Genomic DNA, 14285 nt, shown 5'->3' with positions numbered 1-14285 from the left:
ATCTGTGTAATTGCCCAAATCGGGGAAACCTGACAAAAACTTTGGCTCTAAGTACACTGTTAAATTCCCCACTAAAAGTTAGACCCAAAGGAATTGGGTGTAACTGGTGTATAAACAGTGTTATTACTGCTAAACAAATTTTATGGGCCTGGAAAACGAATTTTAATAAATTTAAAACTTTTAAAGTTTGTCAGTCTTTATTTCATGTTTACCCTTTCCCCATGTGAGAGCCCCAATCTTTGTTTTGCTCTCAAAATTGTAACTTTAAAAAAAAATGTTAGAGCTAGCTTACTTGCTTGCTGTCTGAGAATTCTACATTGTGATTGGCTGCTTAGACGGCTTGTTGATATCACAGCAGTTCTCCCAAGGGGATCCCCACTATACTCCGTTGATTTGAATTGAAGGTCAGAAAACCCAAAGTTCTTGACACCGAGATCCTTGTGTGAAGCATACTTCGGGGCCAGCAGTGAACCCCCTTCGTTGCTGCCCACACATTCCGGGCCTACATCTTTTAATGACCAGTTTACATAGTTTAAGTTGCTGTGTAAATTAACTAAATACATTGAGCGTGTATTTTGCACCAACGTAACTATATTTTATAGACATTGATAAGAACTGAATAGAAATGACAGCCCTAAAGAAATTGACATTTTAAATTTCAATAATGGGGTTAGCTCCACACCACCAATTAAAACTACCTGCAGCCAAGTACAACAGAACACAACACCCAGCCAGAATGATTGACATTAGAAACTAGGATTGGTTTATCCTGCTTGAATGTCCCCCAGTCTATCCCACCTAATCAGGAAGAGAATATTTAAGTAGATTATGGGAAAATCCATTATTTTTGAAATAACAGTTGATCAAAACCTTAGTCAATTGGCAGGTCTGAGTTTTTGCAAAGAATTTTAAAAACTATGCAAAATCATGTGTACAACATAGCAGTAACAATATTGAGATGCATATTCTGTTCCTAAATTTTTGTAGATTATTTTAATCTCACTTCTGTATTTCACAGTATTTTTTCACCAATTTGCTCTCTATAATTATGCCAAACTATTTAATACTGCATATTTTAGAAGAGTTCTGTCACCTGCATTTAAGAATTGAGATCTAAAAGAAACATTTTGTGATCAAAACAACTGAGTTTCCAAATAGACTTTTATACTTTGAAAACAATTAGGATCTTTTATTATTACCTGTAAGAAAGGATTGTGGGTTGAAAAAACCGGATATCCAGATGACACTGGGAAGGGACAGATCCTGTGTCCACGTGTCAAGTTCACGGCAACGAAGAAGAAGATCACTGTACCTTCAATTCAATGAATACAAATTGTCATAAATGTTTCAGGTATTTTTTTATATACACATACAAACTTGACTTGATATTAGTTAATGATTCATACAATATACAGTAAATGGAAGGCATGGCATCCCTGGTGGACAATAACCACAGAATGATCAAGTCTGGCATTCAGCTCTACCAAAGATCAGGAGATGCACCTTTAAAGGGATAATGCTGATTATGCAGGTGTTACAAATTTGGATCTACCATAAATACCTTTTTGGGTTTAATGGTGTTCGTTTCCCTTAAGCAGTCTGAGCATCTTAGTTTTATGGACGTTCAGTCACACTGCCTTGTATCTACTTTTTATAATAGTGAGCCCAGGGATGCATCGTCCCCTTGTGTGATCGCCTATGTCTATATGTATGTGTATTTCTTCAATCTCTTTGAAAGAAGACTGGGCAAACACTTGGTGAGATGAAGTGTAGGTTGCTTGATTTTCCCATCACTTATTTCCAAAATACAACTTGTCTTCGTGTAATATAAAAATAATGAACACATTACATTACCCCCTTCAGAGGGTTGACTTACTTGACTTGCAGCTAATTTTCTAACTCCTCTATCCTGTATTCCATCCTTCTAGCAGCCTTTTGCTGTCTGACTACCTACAGCTTACGCAGCTGCACTCATGTTTTCAAGCCCCAACTCCAGTGTCAGCTTTTAAGTATACTCACCAACATCCCACCCCACTGCAGCCACCAGCTTAACTTAGTAATGACACCTGCTGCATTTGCATGAATAGAGATGATGCAGCAACAATGAGTGACAGATATCAAACCAGAAGGGTCAGTGGAATCAAAGGAAGCAACTCTGAAATTGCAGAACCTGTTGGACAAAATATGGATGTGGGCAGAAATTTAACGTTGATAATTGTAAATAGAAAAAAATAACATGTAGGGCAGAAGAAGCCATAATCAAACTATAGTACTCTGGCCAGACCATGAGTACTGTGGTTGCCGAGACACTAGGTATTCAAGCACTAAAAGTGATCTAAATGTCGGGGGTCTGAGTTACTTGGCTCCGAGAGACGCGAGAGACTTGGCTTTTCAGCTTGAAATGGAGATGTCGGATAAAGGAATTGAAAAAGGTAAATTCAGAATATTACTTTAAATTGTGAAATTAAGACAAGGGGATGCAGGTTCAAATTAGTAAAAGGTAAATTTATGACTGATGTTGAAGTTCTTCACACAAACTGATCAACACTTGGAATAGACTTCCAGAGAGTACTGAAGACAAATATAATGTAAGAACCAATTAGAGTCGTTTTGAGAGGATGAATTAAGATGGGCTGAATAGCCATTCTTGTCCATAATTATCTTGTAAAGAGAAGAAAGCAGTCGCTTTGCCCCATTAATCACCTTAAACAAAGGTTTCTTCCCACTACAATGATTTTAGATCTGAGCTATCTCGCACTCTACAAAATCACACCCTTTCATTCCACAGATGATGTTTTGTGACACTTATTTGTGATTGGTAGCAATGGACATGATTTAGTATCTTGCATTGAGCAAGCTTTAAAAGAAAGCTCTTAAACTTTTGAAAATGCGATACCTAGTGAAGTCTATTTAGAGATTTGGATCCAATCCTCACTACTGGTGGAATCGCTATCAAAATCACAGTAGCCCTTATGGATGGTGTATTGTTTTTCAAATTAACCCAGTTATGAGCGCAAAACCTCATTGAACTCATTCTCTAGGGTTATCAGCATGTATGTCCTAAACTGCATGAAGGTAAGGAACTGCTCTATTCTCAATTCATATTTTTCCAATAATTGATGAAGAAAAAAGTAATAACCAAATAATCTAGGTACAATGTTTTTGCCCTTTCTAAAAATCCCTATTATTTGTTATCTGTTTAATCTGAACAGGGCACTTTTCTAATTTTCCATTCCAAGGAGCAAATTGAGTCATTTGTTGACTTATTTTGCAGTTATATTACGTTTGATGTTCATGTTACGTGATGTAACACCATACATAACTGCTGCTTAAAACACATATGCCATTCAACTGCTTTTAAATGTCTAATGATTGACACGAGCTGACTATCACGCTAGTTCTCTTATTAGAAATTTCATATGCAGTCAGGCTGGTGAACAGTATTCTATTATGTGTTTAAGTATGCATTCATGAGCTCTGCCTTTCCCATTCAATAATGATAGATGTAGCAGAAGAGCAGCTGCCACTCATAGCTGCTGTTATAGAGACTCAACATTGTAATGTGCAGTGTAACTAGAGAATCAAACAGAGCTCCGAATATGAGGTGGTTCATTCTGAACATCCACAGGTGTAAAGCATAGACGTACTGGCCCTCATTTTCACCTTCCCCCACCTCTACCTAGACACAGTTAAGATGGAATCCTCAGTCAGATGTGGCCTGAGCCCTCCTGGATTTCCAAGTTCAAGTCATTAGCATTGGCCGAACTTTCCCCAGGCACAGCTCTACTTCTTGGCAGGAGCCTGTGCTAGGCTCGGCAGAAATTCAGCACTCTTGCAGAGCTGAGGGCTGTAGTAGCAGTTATGAGCGCCAGTTATTGGTCTTTCCGCCTGTTGTCCAAAGACCGCAGCAAGTAGGCCTGCAGCCCCAACCTGTGTTCTGTGGCCTTATAGAAGGAAACCATTTACCTCCTGGCAGCACCCAGGTCCCACTCGGATTGAGGGCTCTGAGTAGGGTTGAGTACAGGCCTAACCCAACACCTGCTTTTTCTGGGCACCCATTAAAATTGGCACTTGGTTGCTGTACCTACAGGAGAATGAGACAAAGACCCCATTAGGGCTATCCTGCCTCATGGTGTCAGCCATGACTCAGTGGTAGCACCCACCTATGAGTCAGTGGTTTGTAGGTTCAAGTCCCACTCCAGGAACTTGAGCACAAAATGTTGGTTGACACTCCAGTGTAGTAGGGAGGGAGTGCTGCACTGTTGAAGGTGCTGTCTTTTGGATGAGACATTAAACTGAGCTCCCATGTGCCCTCTCGCGTGGGCTTTTTCGAAGAAGAGCAGGGCAGTTAGAGTCATAGAGTAATACAGCACGGATAGAGGCCCTTCGGCCCATCGTGTCCATGCCGGCCATCAAGCCCTGTCTAATCTAATCCCATATTCCAGCATTTGGCCCGTAGCCTTGTATGCTATGGCATTTCAAATGCTCATCCAAATGCTTCTTAAATGTTGTGAGGGTTTCTGCCTCCACAACCCTTTCAGGCAGTGAGTTCCAGACTCCAACCACCCTCTGGGTGAAAAAGTTCTTTCTCAAATCCCCTCTAAACCTCCCGCCCTTTACCTTGAATCTATGCCCCCTAGTTATTGACCCCTCTACTAAGGGGAAAAGCTCCTCAGCATCCATCCTATCTATGCCCCTCACAATTTTGTACACCTCAATCATGTCCCCCCTCAGCCTCCTCTGCTCCAAGGAAAACAAACCCAATCTGCCCAGTCTCTCTTCATAGCTGAAGCGCTCCAGCCCTGGTAACATCCTGGTGAACCTCCTCTGCACCCTCTCTAACGCGATCACATCTTTCCTGTAGTGTGGCGACCAGAACTGCACACAGTATTCCAGCTGTGGCCTAACCAGTGTTTTATACAGCTCCATCATAACCTCCTTGCTCTTATATTCTATGCCTCGGCTAATGAAGGCAAGTATCCCATATGCCTTTTTTACCACCTTATCCACCTGTTCCGCCGCCTTCAGGGATCTGTGTACCTGCACACCCAGATCCCTCTGACCCTCCGTCTTGCCTAGGGTCTTTCCCTTCATTGTGTATTCCCTTGCCTTGTTAGACCCCCCAAAGTGCATCACCTCGCACTTTTCCGGGTTAAATTCCATTTGCCACTGTTCCGCCCATCTGACCAACCCATCTATATCGTTCTGCAGACTGAGGCTACCCTCCTCGCTATTTACCACCCTACCAATTTTAGTATCATCCGCGAATTTACTGATCATACCCTTTACATTCATATCCAAGTCATTAATGTAGACCACAAACAGCAAGGGACCCAGCACCGATCCCTGTGGTACCCCACTGGCCACAGGTTTCCAGTCACAAAAACAACCTTCGACCATCACCCTCTGCCTTCTGCCACTAAGCCAGTTTTGTATCCAATGTGCCAAGGCACCCTGGATTCCATGGGCTCTTACCTTCTTGACCAGTCTCCTGTGCGGGACTTTATCGAAGGCCTTACTGAAATCCATGTATACCACATCCACTGCGTTACCCTCATCCACACACCTAGTCACCCCCTCAAAAAATTCAATCAAATTAGTCAGACATGATCTTCCCTTGACAAAGCCATGTTGACTATCCCTGATTAATCCTTGCCTCTCCAAGTGGAGACAAATTTTGTCCCTCAGGATTTTTTCCAGTAATTTTCCTACCACTGATGTTAGGCTCACTGGCCTGTAGTTCCCCGGTTTTTCCCTACTACCCTTCTTGAATAATGGTACTACATTAGCGGTTCTCCAGTCCTCTGGCACATCCCCTGTGGCCAGAGAGGTCCTGAATATATGTGTTAGAGCCCCCGCAATCTCCTCCTTTGCCTCACACAGCAGCCTGGGGTACATTTCATCCGGGCCTGGGGATTTATCCATTTTTAGGCCAGCTAAAACCGCCAATACCTCCTCCCTCTCGATGTTAATATGTTCGAGCATATCACAGTCCCCCCGCCCTATTTCTATGTCTACATCGTCCTTCTCCATAGTGAAAACAGATGCAAAAAATTCATTTAGAACCCCTCCTACATCTTCCGGCTCCACACACAGATTGCCACTTTTGTCCCTAATGGGCCCTATTTTTTCCCTAGTTATCCTTTTACCCTTAATATACTTATAAAACATCTTCGGATTTTCCTTTATTTTGCTCGCCAGTGTTATTTCATGGCCCCTCCTTGATCTCCTAATTTCTTTTTTAAGTATCCCCCTGCACTTTTTGTACTCCTCTAGGGCTTCCTCCGTCTTTAGCCTTTTGTATCTACCAAAAGCCCTCCTTTTTTTCCTAATCCATTCCCGTATATCCCCTGACATCCACGGTTCCCTGTGGTTTTTGGAACCACTCTTGACATTTATGGGAACATGTTGCCCTTGTATGATCTCAATCTCCCTTCTGAAAGCCTCCCATTGCTCCGATGCGGATTTTCCTACAAGTAGCTGATCCCAGTCCATTTTGGCCAGATCCTGCCTTATCCTATTAAAATCGGCCTTCCCCCAATTTAGAACCTTTATTTCCGGCCCATCCCTGTCCTTTTCCATGACCACCTTAAATCTTACCATATTATGGTCACTATCACCAAAGTGCTCACCTACTAGCACTTTTTCCACTTGGCCGGCCACATTCCCTAGAATTAGGTCCAGTACCGCCCCCTCTCTTGTAGGACTTTCTACATGCTGGCTCAAAAAGCTCTCCTGGATGCACTTTAAGAATTCTACACCCTCTGAGCCTTTCACACTTTGACTATCCCAGTTAATATTGGGGAAGTTGAAATCCCCCATTATTATTACCCTATTATTTGCACATTTCTCTGAGATTTGCCTACATATCTGTTCCTCTATTTCCCCCTGACTGTTTGGAGGCCTATAGTACACTCCCAGCAAAGTGCTTGCCCCCTTTTTGTTTTTAAGCTCCACCCATATGGCCTCATTAGAGGACCCTGCTAATATATCATCCCTCCTTACTGCAGTAATTGACTCCTTAATTAATATTGCGACACCCCCTCCTCTTATACCTCCCCCTCTGTCTCGCCTGAAGATTCTGTACCCCGGAATATTGAGCTGCCAGTCTTGCCCCTCCCTCAACCATGTCTCCGTGATAGCAACAATATCATAAACACATGGGAGTATCAACACCTTCAGTTCATCCACCTTATTTGCAAGACTCCTTGCATTAAAATAGATGCCATCCAGCCTTGCCCTTATATATTTGCCCTGTCTACCAAGCTGACTTGTTTTTTCCTCCATAATTGGCAGCACATCCCCCCCTATTTCAGCTTCCCTCTGTATCCCTCAGTTCTCCTCAGTGTCCTGGCCAATATTTATCCCTCAACCAACACCTGAAAACAGCTAATCTGGTCATTATCACATTGCTGTATGTGGGACCTTGCTCTGTGCAAATTGGCGGCTGCATTTCCTACATTGCAACAGTGATTACACGACAGAAGTACTTAATTGGTTGTAAATAGCTTTGGGATGTCCTGAGGTCGTGAAAGGTGCTATATAAATGTAAGTTTTTCCTTCTATTCTCATTTGTATGGGTGACCCAGGCATACACCTCTCCTCAAATGGGAAAGGGGAAGTTATTCTGTTCATCACCATGGCAGCACACGGGTGAATGCATAAGTTCGAAATCTACTTAGAAATGATGTTCCCCCTCCCCCAACACTGATATTATTCGAGGGTGCACCAAATGTGAGTATTTTACATGCTGAAACACAGCTTTTGGTTCTGGGACCAGAGACTCTCCGAGCTGAAGGTTCATAACAGAAATGAGAATTAAGCCAACATAAATATCTGAATTTCTTCCAAAAATCACTGCTTACCACAGGTGTGCAACTAAACTTTCCATCCATTTAATCAGATTTTTTTTCAATCAAACCCTTTTCTCTTGTTTCATCATTGCTAGTGCAGTACCATGGTTTAAAGCTGAATTAGCTCTGATTTGCTACAATTTGTCTGTCAGATCTTCAATGACTTAACTATGTGTCCATTAGAAACTGATTGTTTTCTCTTTAAATTAAGCACCTATGCAGACTCTTGGGTGTGTTCTCCAAATACAGAGGGTTGAATTTTATTCTTATCATGTGCATCAATTGTGGTTCATTTCCATATAATGTGACGTCCTCTATTTAGCAATGTGAACACGTCTACATCAACAATTAAATATTGATGTCAGTGCATTTGTGTAATTCCAGCAAGATGCCATTTTTCTAGGATGAAATAGCAGAAGGATAAAGAGATCATTTCCACCCTGGTCATAGGGCAGAAACAAGACCTCAAATTGTGGAAAATGGCATGAAGGCTATCTAGGATATCAAAGTAATCTTTTTCTCTCAAATTTTTCTCCACTCCTCTTCTGAGTACTCTTGCTGCAGTACAGTTTCATGGGCATGTTCCACTACCTTACCCAAGTGACCATAATTCTGTTATAAGCTTTGGCAGTGAGTGTTAGCAGGCTATTTGAATGTGGTGGAGTGGGTGGGGTGGATACCCAATGTTTACACATGCTCCACTTGCAGCAGGGATCCTGGATAACATGCTATCTAGCCCAGGGGCTCCCAGGCCAATTGTAGCACTTTTTAACTATAGGCCGATTGAGATTAGCGAACTCAGCACAAACCACAGACTGAACCTGGGAAACTTCCTGGTTTCTGTGGCTTAACTACAGACTCGATAAACTCATTTGAGTTAGATGGGGACCTGGACGTAAATTACTTTTTAATCTAAAAGGTTGCTTTTAGATTTATTATATTGGTTTTCCCCGTGTAACAAAAGCTACATTGGTAGTATGCCACTTGACATATTGATACTGCCCCACCATAGCAAGGTGCTGGAAACATCATGGCCCCAAAATTCCTCAGTGGTTTCCACTGGTCTCCCACTGTAACTCCGGTGGGCAACCCGCAGGATCCCTAGGAAAATGGCAGAGACCCAGTTATGCCAGGTGTGTGCGGTTTCTGGGATTTTCCTGGTTGCCTTTAAAGGGGCGTAAAGATGTCAAGTGCTGAGCAATCCCTCTGCTTGGGGTTTCCACAGGCTCAGTTGGGACCTGGCGATTGTGTAGAGGATGGCACACCCAGTAAGGCGAGGCCTACAGGCTTCTACAAGGGTATATGCGAACCCCACTGAAGAGGCCCAGGCAAGCAAGCATTTTGGACAAATCAGCCTGCTTATACAGGGGGTCTCGGACAGGTGGGTGTTGCACTTCCGGTAGTCATGGGAGATGCAGCCAAGATGCGCCTGCAGATAAATGAGATGCCCTTCCTCCGAAGCACATATCTGGCATGGTCAGGGCTGGTGGGCTAGATGGTAACCTTCAGAACCCGAAGAATTGCTAAGGGGATTAATATGATGTATTATTTGCATACTGAAAAACTTGTTTCATCAATGAACTTCCCTCCATCATCAGGTCAGGAATGGGACTGTTCACTGATGATTACATAGCATTTAGTTCCATTTACAACTCACTCAATAATGGAGCAGCCTACAGCAGGACCGTAGCAACATCCAAACTTGGGCTGACCAGTGATAGCAAGTAGAAGGCACAAATGTTACCTATCTCGAAAAGAAAAACCCCAGCCATCTCTCCCTGATAACACCATCACCAAGTGCCCCAGCATCAACATCTTGGGAGTCATCATTGACCAGAAGGTTAACTGGACCAGCTATATCAACACCATGGCTACAAGAGAAGGGCAAAGACTGGGTACTCTGCATAGTAGATTACCTCCAGACCCCACAAAGCCTCTCCACCATCAACAAGGCTTGTCAGGAGTGTAATGGAATATTTGCCACTAGCCTGGATTGGTGCAACTGCAACAACACTGAAGAGGTTCAACACCATTTAGGACGGAGCAGTTTATTTAATTGGTACCTCTGCCACAGAACTCAATATCCACCCCCTCTGTAGCTAGAGTATATACTAGCTACAAGCAGCACTGCAGCAACTCACCAAGGTTACTTTGACAGCACTTCTCTCCCCTGCGTTCTCTACCACCAAGGACAAGAGCAGCAATATTGTGGGAACACCAACCCCTATAAATTATACACCATCCTGACTGCCATTCCTTCATCACTGCTGGGTCAGTATTCTGGACTTGCCCACCCAAAACCATCATGGGAGCACCATCAGCCCAAAGACTGCAGTGGTCCCAGGAGAAGGTCCATCATCACCTTCTCGGGGCAACCAAGAATGGGCAATAAATGTGGCCTTGCCAGTGTTAACCAAGCACAAGAAAATGAGACAGTGGGGTCAAATTTACTCGCCCGTTCCTGTCAACGACCACCATAATTCTGGCAGAACAGCCAACCCACATATTGGCCATTGCGATCGATACTAGAAAAAAATGATGGTTCAAAAAAGGCAATCCTTTCCAAGGGCAACTAATATTCAGTTTAATGGGTTGGCACAGGCAAGAATAGCTGTAATAGTGTCATTGGCTACTCTACTTTTTATGCTAATGGCTTTGGATAGGAATGTCCATATTTTTAAAAATCCAATTAGTGATCACAGCTTAATATCCCATAAAGCAGATTGAAAAATATCTTTATGAAAATGCTTCAGCAGATCAATAATAACTGAATTGAATCTGATGGCCCATTTTTCTATCAGTAACATTGGGGACGATTTTCAACTAGTGCATAAATTGGATGGGGCAACTGGTATGTCTGTCCGTTGCAAAATTGTGGTGGGTTGGACATCGGCAGGAACAGGACAGTAAATGGTGCACTGCAATTTTCAGCCTGCTACCGCCCCATTCACACTTGTAAATCACTCCCCATAAGGACACTCATTAAGAAATTCTGTGGTAGATTTTCAACTTACTGCCTGGTTTCCATTTACCCTATAACAGGTGGCATAAGAAATAAGAGCAGGAGAAAGCTATGTGGCCCCTTGAGCCTGCTCCGCCATTCAGTAAGATCATGGCTGGTCTTTGATCCCAACTCCACTTTCCCGCCCGGTTCCCATATCCCTTGATTCCATTAGAGTCCAAAATCTATCGATCTCAGCCTTGAATATACTCAACAACTGAGCATCCACAGCCCTCTGGGTTAAAAAAAATTCTCCTGCATCTTGTTCTATAGCATATTTTTTTCAATTAGTCCTGAGCATTTTTTTAAAATTTCTTTCTTTAGAATTTGGTTTATTGTTTCATTAATTACTCAAATTCAAATATAATGAAATACCTATTGTCTCAATGTTTGGGATGACATTGCAATTTTAGTATTTAAAAAAAAGTTTGCACTTTTAGTGTAATCACCATAATTTAATACAGGTCGAGAAATGCAATTCAATTACATTCATATGGCAGTCAAGGTTTCTTACTTAACTCATTCACAACTAACAATGTCACCAGAAGGGGGGCACGGTGGCATAGTGGTTAGCACTGTTGCCTCACAGCGCCAGGGACCCGGGTTCAAATCTGGCCTCGGGCGACTGTCTGTGTGGAGTTTGCACATTCTCCCTGTGTCTGCGTGGGTTTCCTCCGGGTGCTCCAGTTTCCACCCACAGTCCAAAGATGTGTGGGTTAGGTTGATTTGGCTATGATAAAATTGACCCTTAGTGTTAGGGGATTAAATACGTGGGGTTACGGGGATAGGGTGGGATATGTGTCGGTGCAGGCTCGATGGGCTGAAATGGCCTCTATCTGCACTGTGGGGATTCTGTGAAGACAGTGGATGGTGTCATTACTGCAACAATATAGAATGACTCCAGGATATAACAAGTAATTTCACAAGACAGCACTCAATCTGTCATACAAATGTATGGAATGTTATTTGTATAAACTAGTCAGTTTCAGGAAGGAGCTGAAGTATGTCTCATAACATAAGGTTCAAATATGATTATTTTTTTCAATTTCATGCTACTTTCTCTAGTATGTACTGCATCATACTATACTAAACAGCTTCATGTACTGATGGTTTAAAGGATAATTATATTTTGTGGAGTATTTTGTCTTCTAAAGAAAGATTAAAAACTGTAAGTGTAAACCATTTGCAGTAACAGTTCTGTCTTGCAGAAGCAATAGCATTAATGATAAGTGGGTCTATTTATAGTGAAATCCCAGACTGTGCTTAAAATGATTGAGCCCTGGCAGATCGCATGCTTGATATAATTGGTATACAACAGTGGCTAGCCCAAATTGTACCTGATTATTAATCAAAGTATCCTGAGAGAACCAGATTTTGTATTGTACTGCTGATCTCTCAAACTGTTGTTTTTCTTCACCTGTGGTCATTTCTGACAATGGAGACAAGGTAAATGCAAACTTATTTATAAACACAAAATGGATGGTCCGGATGAATTATAGATGTGTATAGTGTCTGTCATTTGTTTTTCAACTTGGACATCAATGAGCAGCTGAGCCACTCTTGTATTCAGAAACTCCAAGCTATCTTGAAAATGCAATTCACCCGGGCCATCATTTATTCTATATATATTGAGCAGTTTGTTACTTTAATTTTGGAAGTGTTGAATATTGATTCACTGCTACACTACAGAATCCATCAAAATCAAGATCATTTTAATGCAATTTTGATTTTTTTTTATAAGTAATTTAAAAATAGCAAATTTAAATGTAATTTTTATATTCTCAGCAATTCTGACTATTGGTTGATGGGGACTGGGTGCCTTTTCATTTCTTGGGCCTGGATTTGAATTTAGTCTGAGCTAATAGTTTGACCTCTAGCTGTAGGGATCTGATATGAAATATGTTTGGGCAGTCTCAACCCAGCTCCCAGTAGGTGTATGTCCACAGACTGAATCTGCCCATAACGTGACACGCATGCCAGTTTTTACACCAACATTAGCAAATGGAGTAAAATTACTTCATCTACCTCACATATCCAAACTTTGATGGAAGGTAACTAAACTATCTTTTCAGTATAGAATTTCCTGAGGTTAACAGTTTTTGGATAGTAAAGCTTTTTTTTGGCAAAGGAAACAAAATTTGTAATTTTCTACCTTTCATATGTTCTTCTCTGTAAAGAACTGGGTTATTTATCACATCTTCTTATCACATTAAGCAACATTACAAGAGAAACACTTGATTGCATCGAATGGCCTGTTTCTGTCCTGCAACATCCTATGATTCTGTGTTTTCCAACAATTCCAAACTCAAACCTTTTTCATGCAGGTTCTAATTAGCATTGCCTTATGACAGAATATTATAGATAACCAGGAGAAAGGATTATTTCATAGCAAGGATGATAAAATATTGGTAAAGAAATTAAGCGAAGGTTACACAGTATAATTTTCATAGTTATTATTTGGTGGAATAAATGTTGCTGTACTGCATGCTGTCATGCACATGAGCACACAAAGTCTTCATTTAGAGTGGATAAGACATTTTCTATTATGACTACTATTAAACATGATTCCTTGCTTGCATTTCGCATACCATACTGGTCCCAAGAGACTCGTTATACATTATGCAAGTGGATACCGAATGGTTTGTGACTAACAGATCAGTGTGATGCATAATAGCTACATCAAAACACTGTCGTACTGGGGGGAAAAAAATCACAGCAAAAATCCCAATAAAAGACCGAGCAACACTAATTTCCATACAAGAAATACCGAGCAATTCTAGTGGCACTTTGACAGACAGAATGCCATGCACAAGCTGTTTGTATCTTGACATGCTACTTACCACTGCGCTAGACTGTACATTGATGGATATGCCAGCTTGGTCCAGGTGTCAGGAACATTATCAAAGAAAAGTGTTGTCTGTAGTAGCTCCATCTCAGAGGAAATTGCCAACTCACCCTAACAAAAGCAAGAAGAAATGCACTGTTTGTAGTTTAAAGGAGTTTGTGATACGAAGATATGATAAATAACCCAATGCTTTACGGAGAAGAACATATTTAAGTGCAATATTTGAAAAAGGCTGCTATTTCATCAGCTATGAAAGGTAGAAAATTACACATTTTATGTTTCTGTGCAAGAGTGTTTTCATACTGCTTCCAATCTAGTTAAAGTTTGTTCAAAATATGAAGCGTACAATAACATTCTGTAGTGAGACATCAGTGTTGCCAAACAGAAAATCGGAATTAAGATTGCAGTTTGCTTTGCTTCCTTTGATGAGCAGTAGGAGGATCAGTTGTAAGAATAAACTAGGAGGAAATGATCCAGGGTAATATTTTATTTTTGATAACTTTAGCAAAAAAGTAAGAAGGTATGCAGCATAGATGGACTATAGAGCCAGTGGAATATTCCACCTTGGTGCGTGCTGTTTTAACCA

General features: G+C 41.5%; 1 protein-coding gene across 1 annotated transcript in view; it reads right to left on the bottom strand.

The window, feature by feature from the left end:
• LOC147120359 (dynein axonemal heavy chain 11-like) overlaps nucleotides 1–14285 on the bottom strand; it is a 63938-nt gene that overhangs the window by 3377 nt on the left and 46276 nt on the right. The window contains exons 13-14 of the mRNA XM_085986173.1: nucleotides 13695–13810; nucleotides 1200–1312 (exon numbers count right to left, since the gene is read on the bottom strand). Of these exons, the coding sequence (XP_085842299.1) occupies nucleotides 1200–1312; nucleotides 13695–13810 (229 nt within the window). The remainder of the gene's footprint in view (nucleotides 1–1199; nucleotides 1313–13694; nucleotides 13811–14285) is intronic.

This window comes from Somniosus microcephalus, chromosome 4, assembly GCF_052327205.1.
Source record: "Somniosus microcephalus isolate GS21.2 chromosome 4, FLI_Smic_1.0, whole genome shotgun sequence".
NCBI classification, from domain to species: domain Eukaryota; kingdom Metazoa; phylum Chordata; class Chondrichthyes; order Squaliformes; family Somniosidae; genus Somniosus; species Somniosus microcephalus.
The sequence above is the reverse complement of the archived record's forward strand: the minus strand, read 5'-3'. Positions and strand labels throughout refer to the sequence as shown.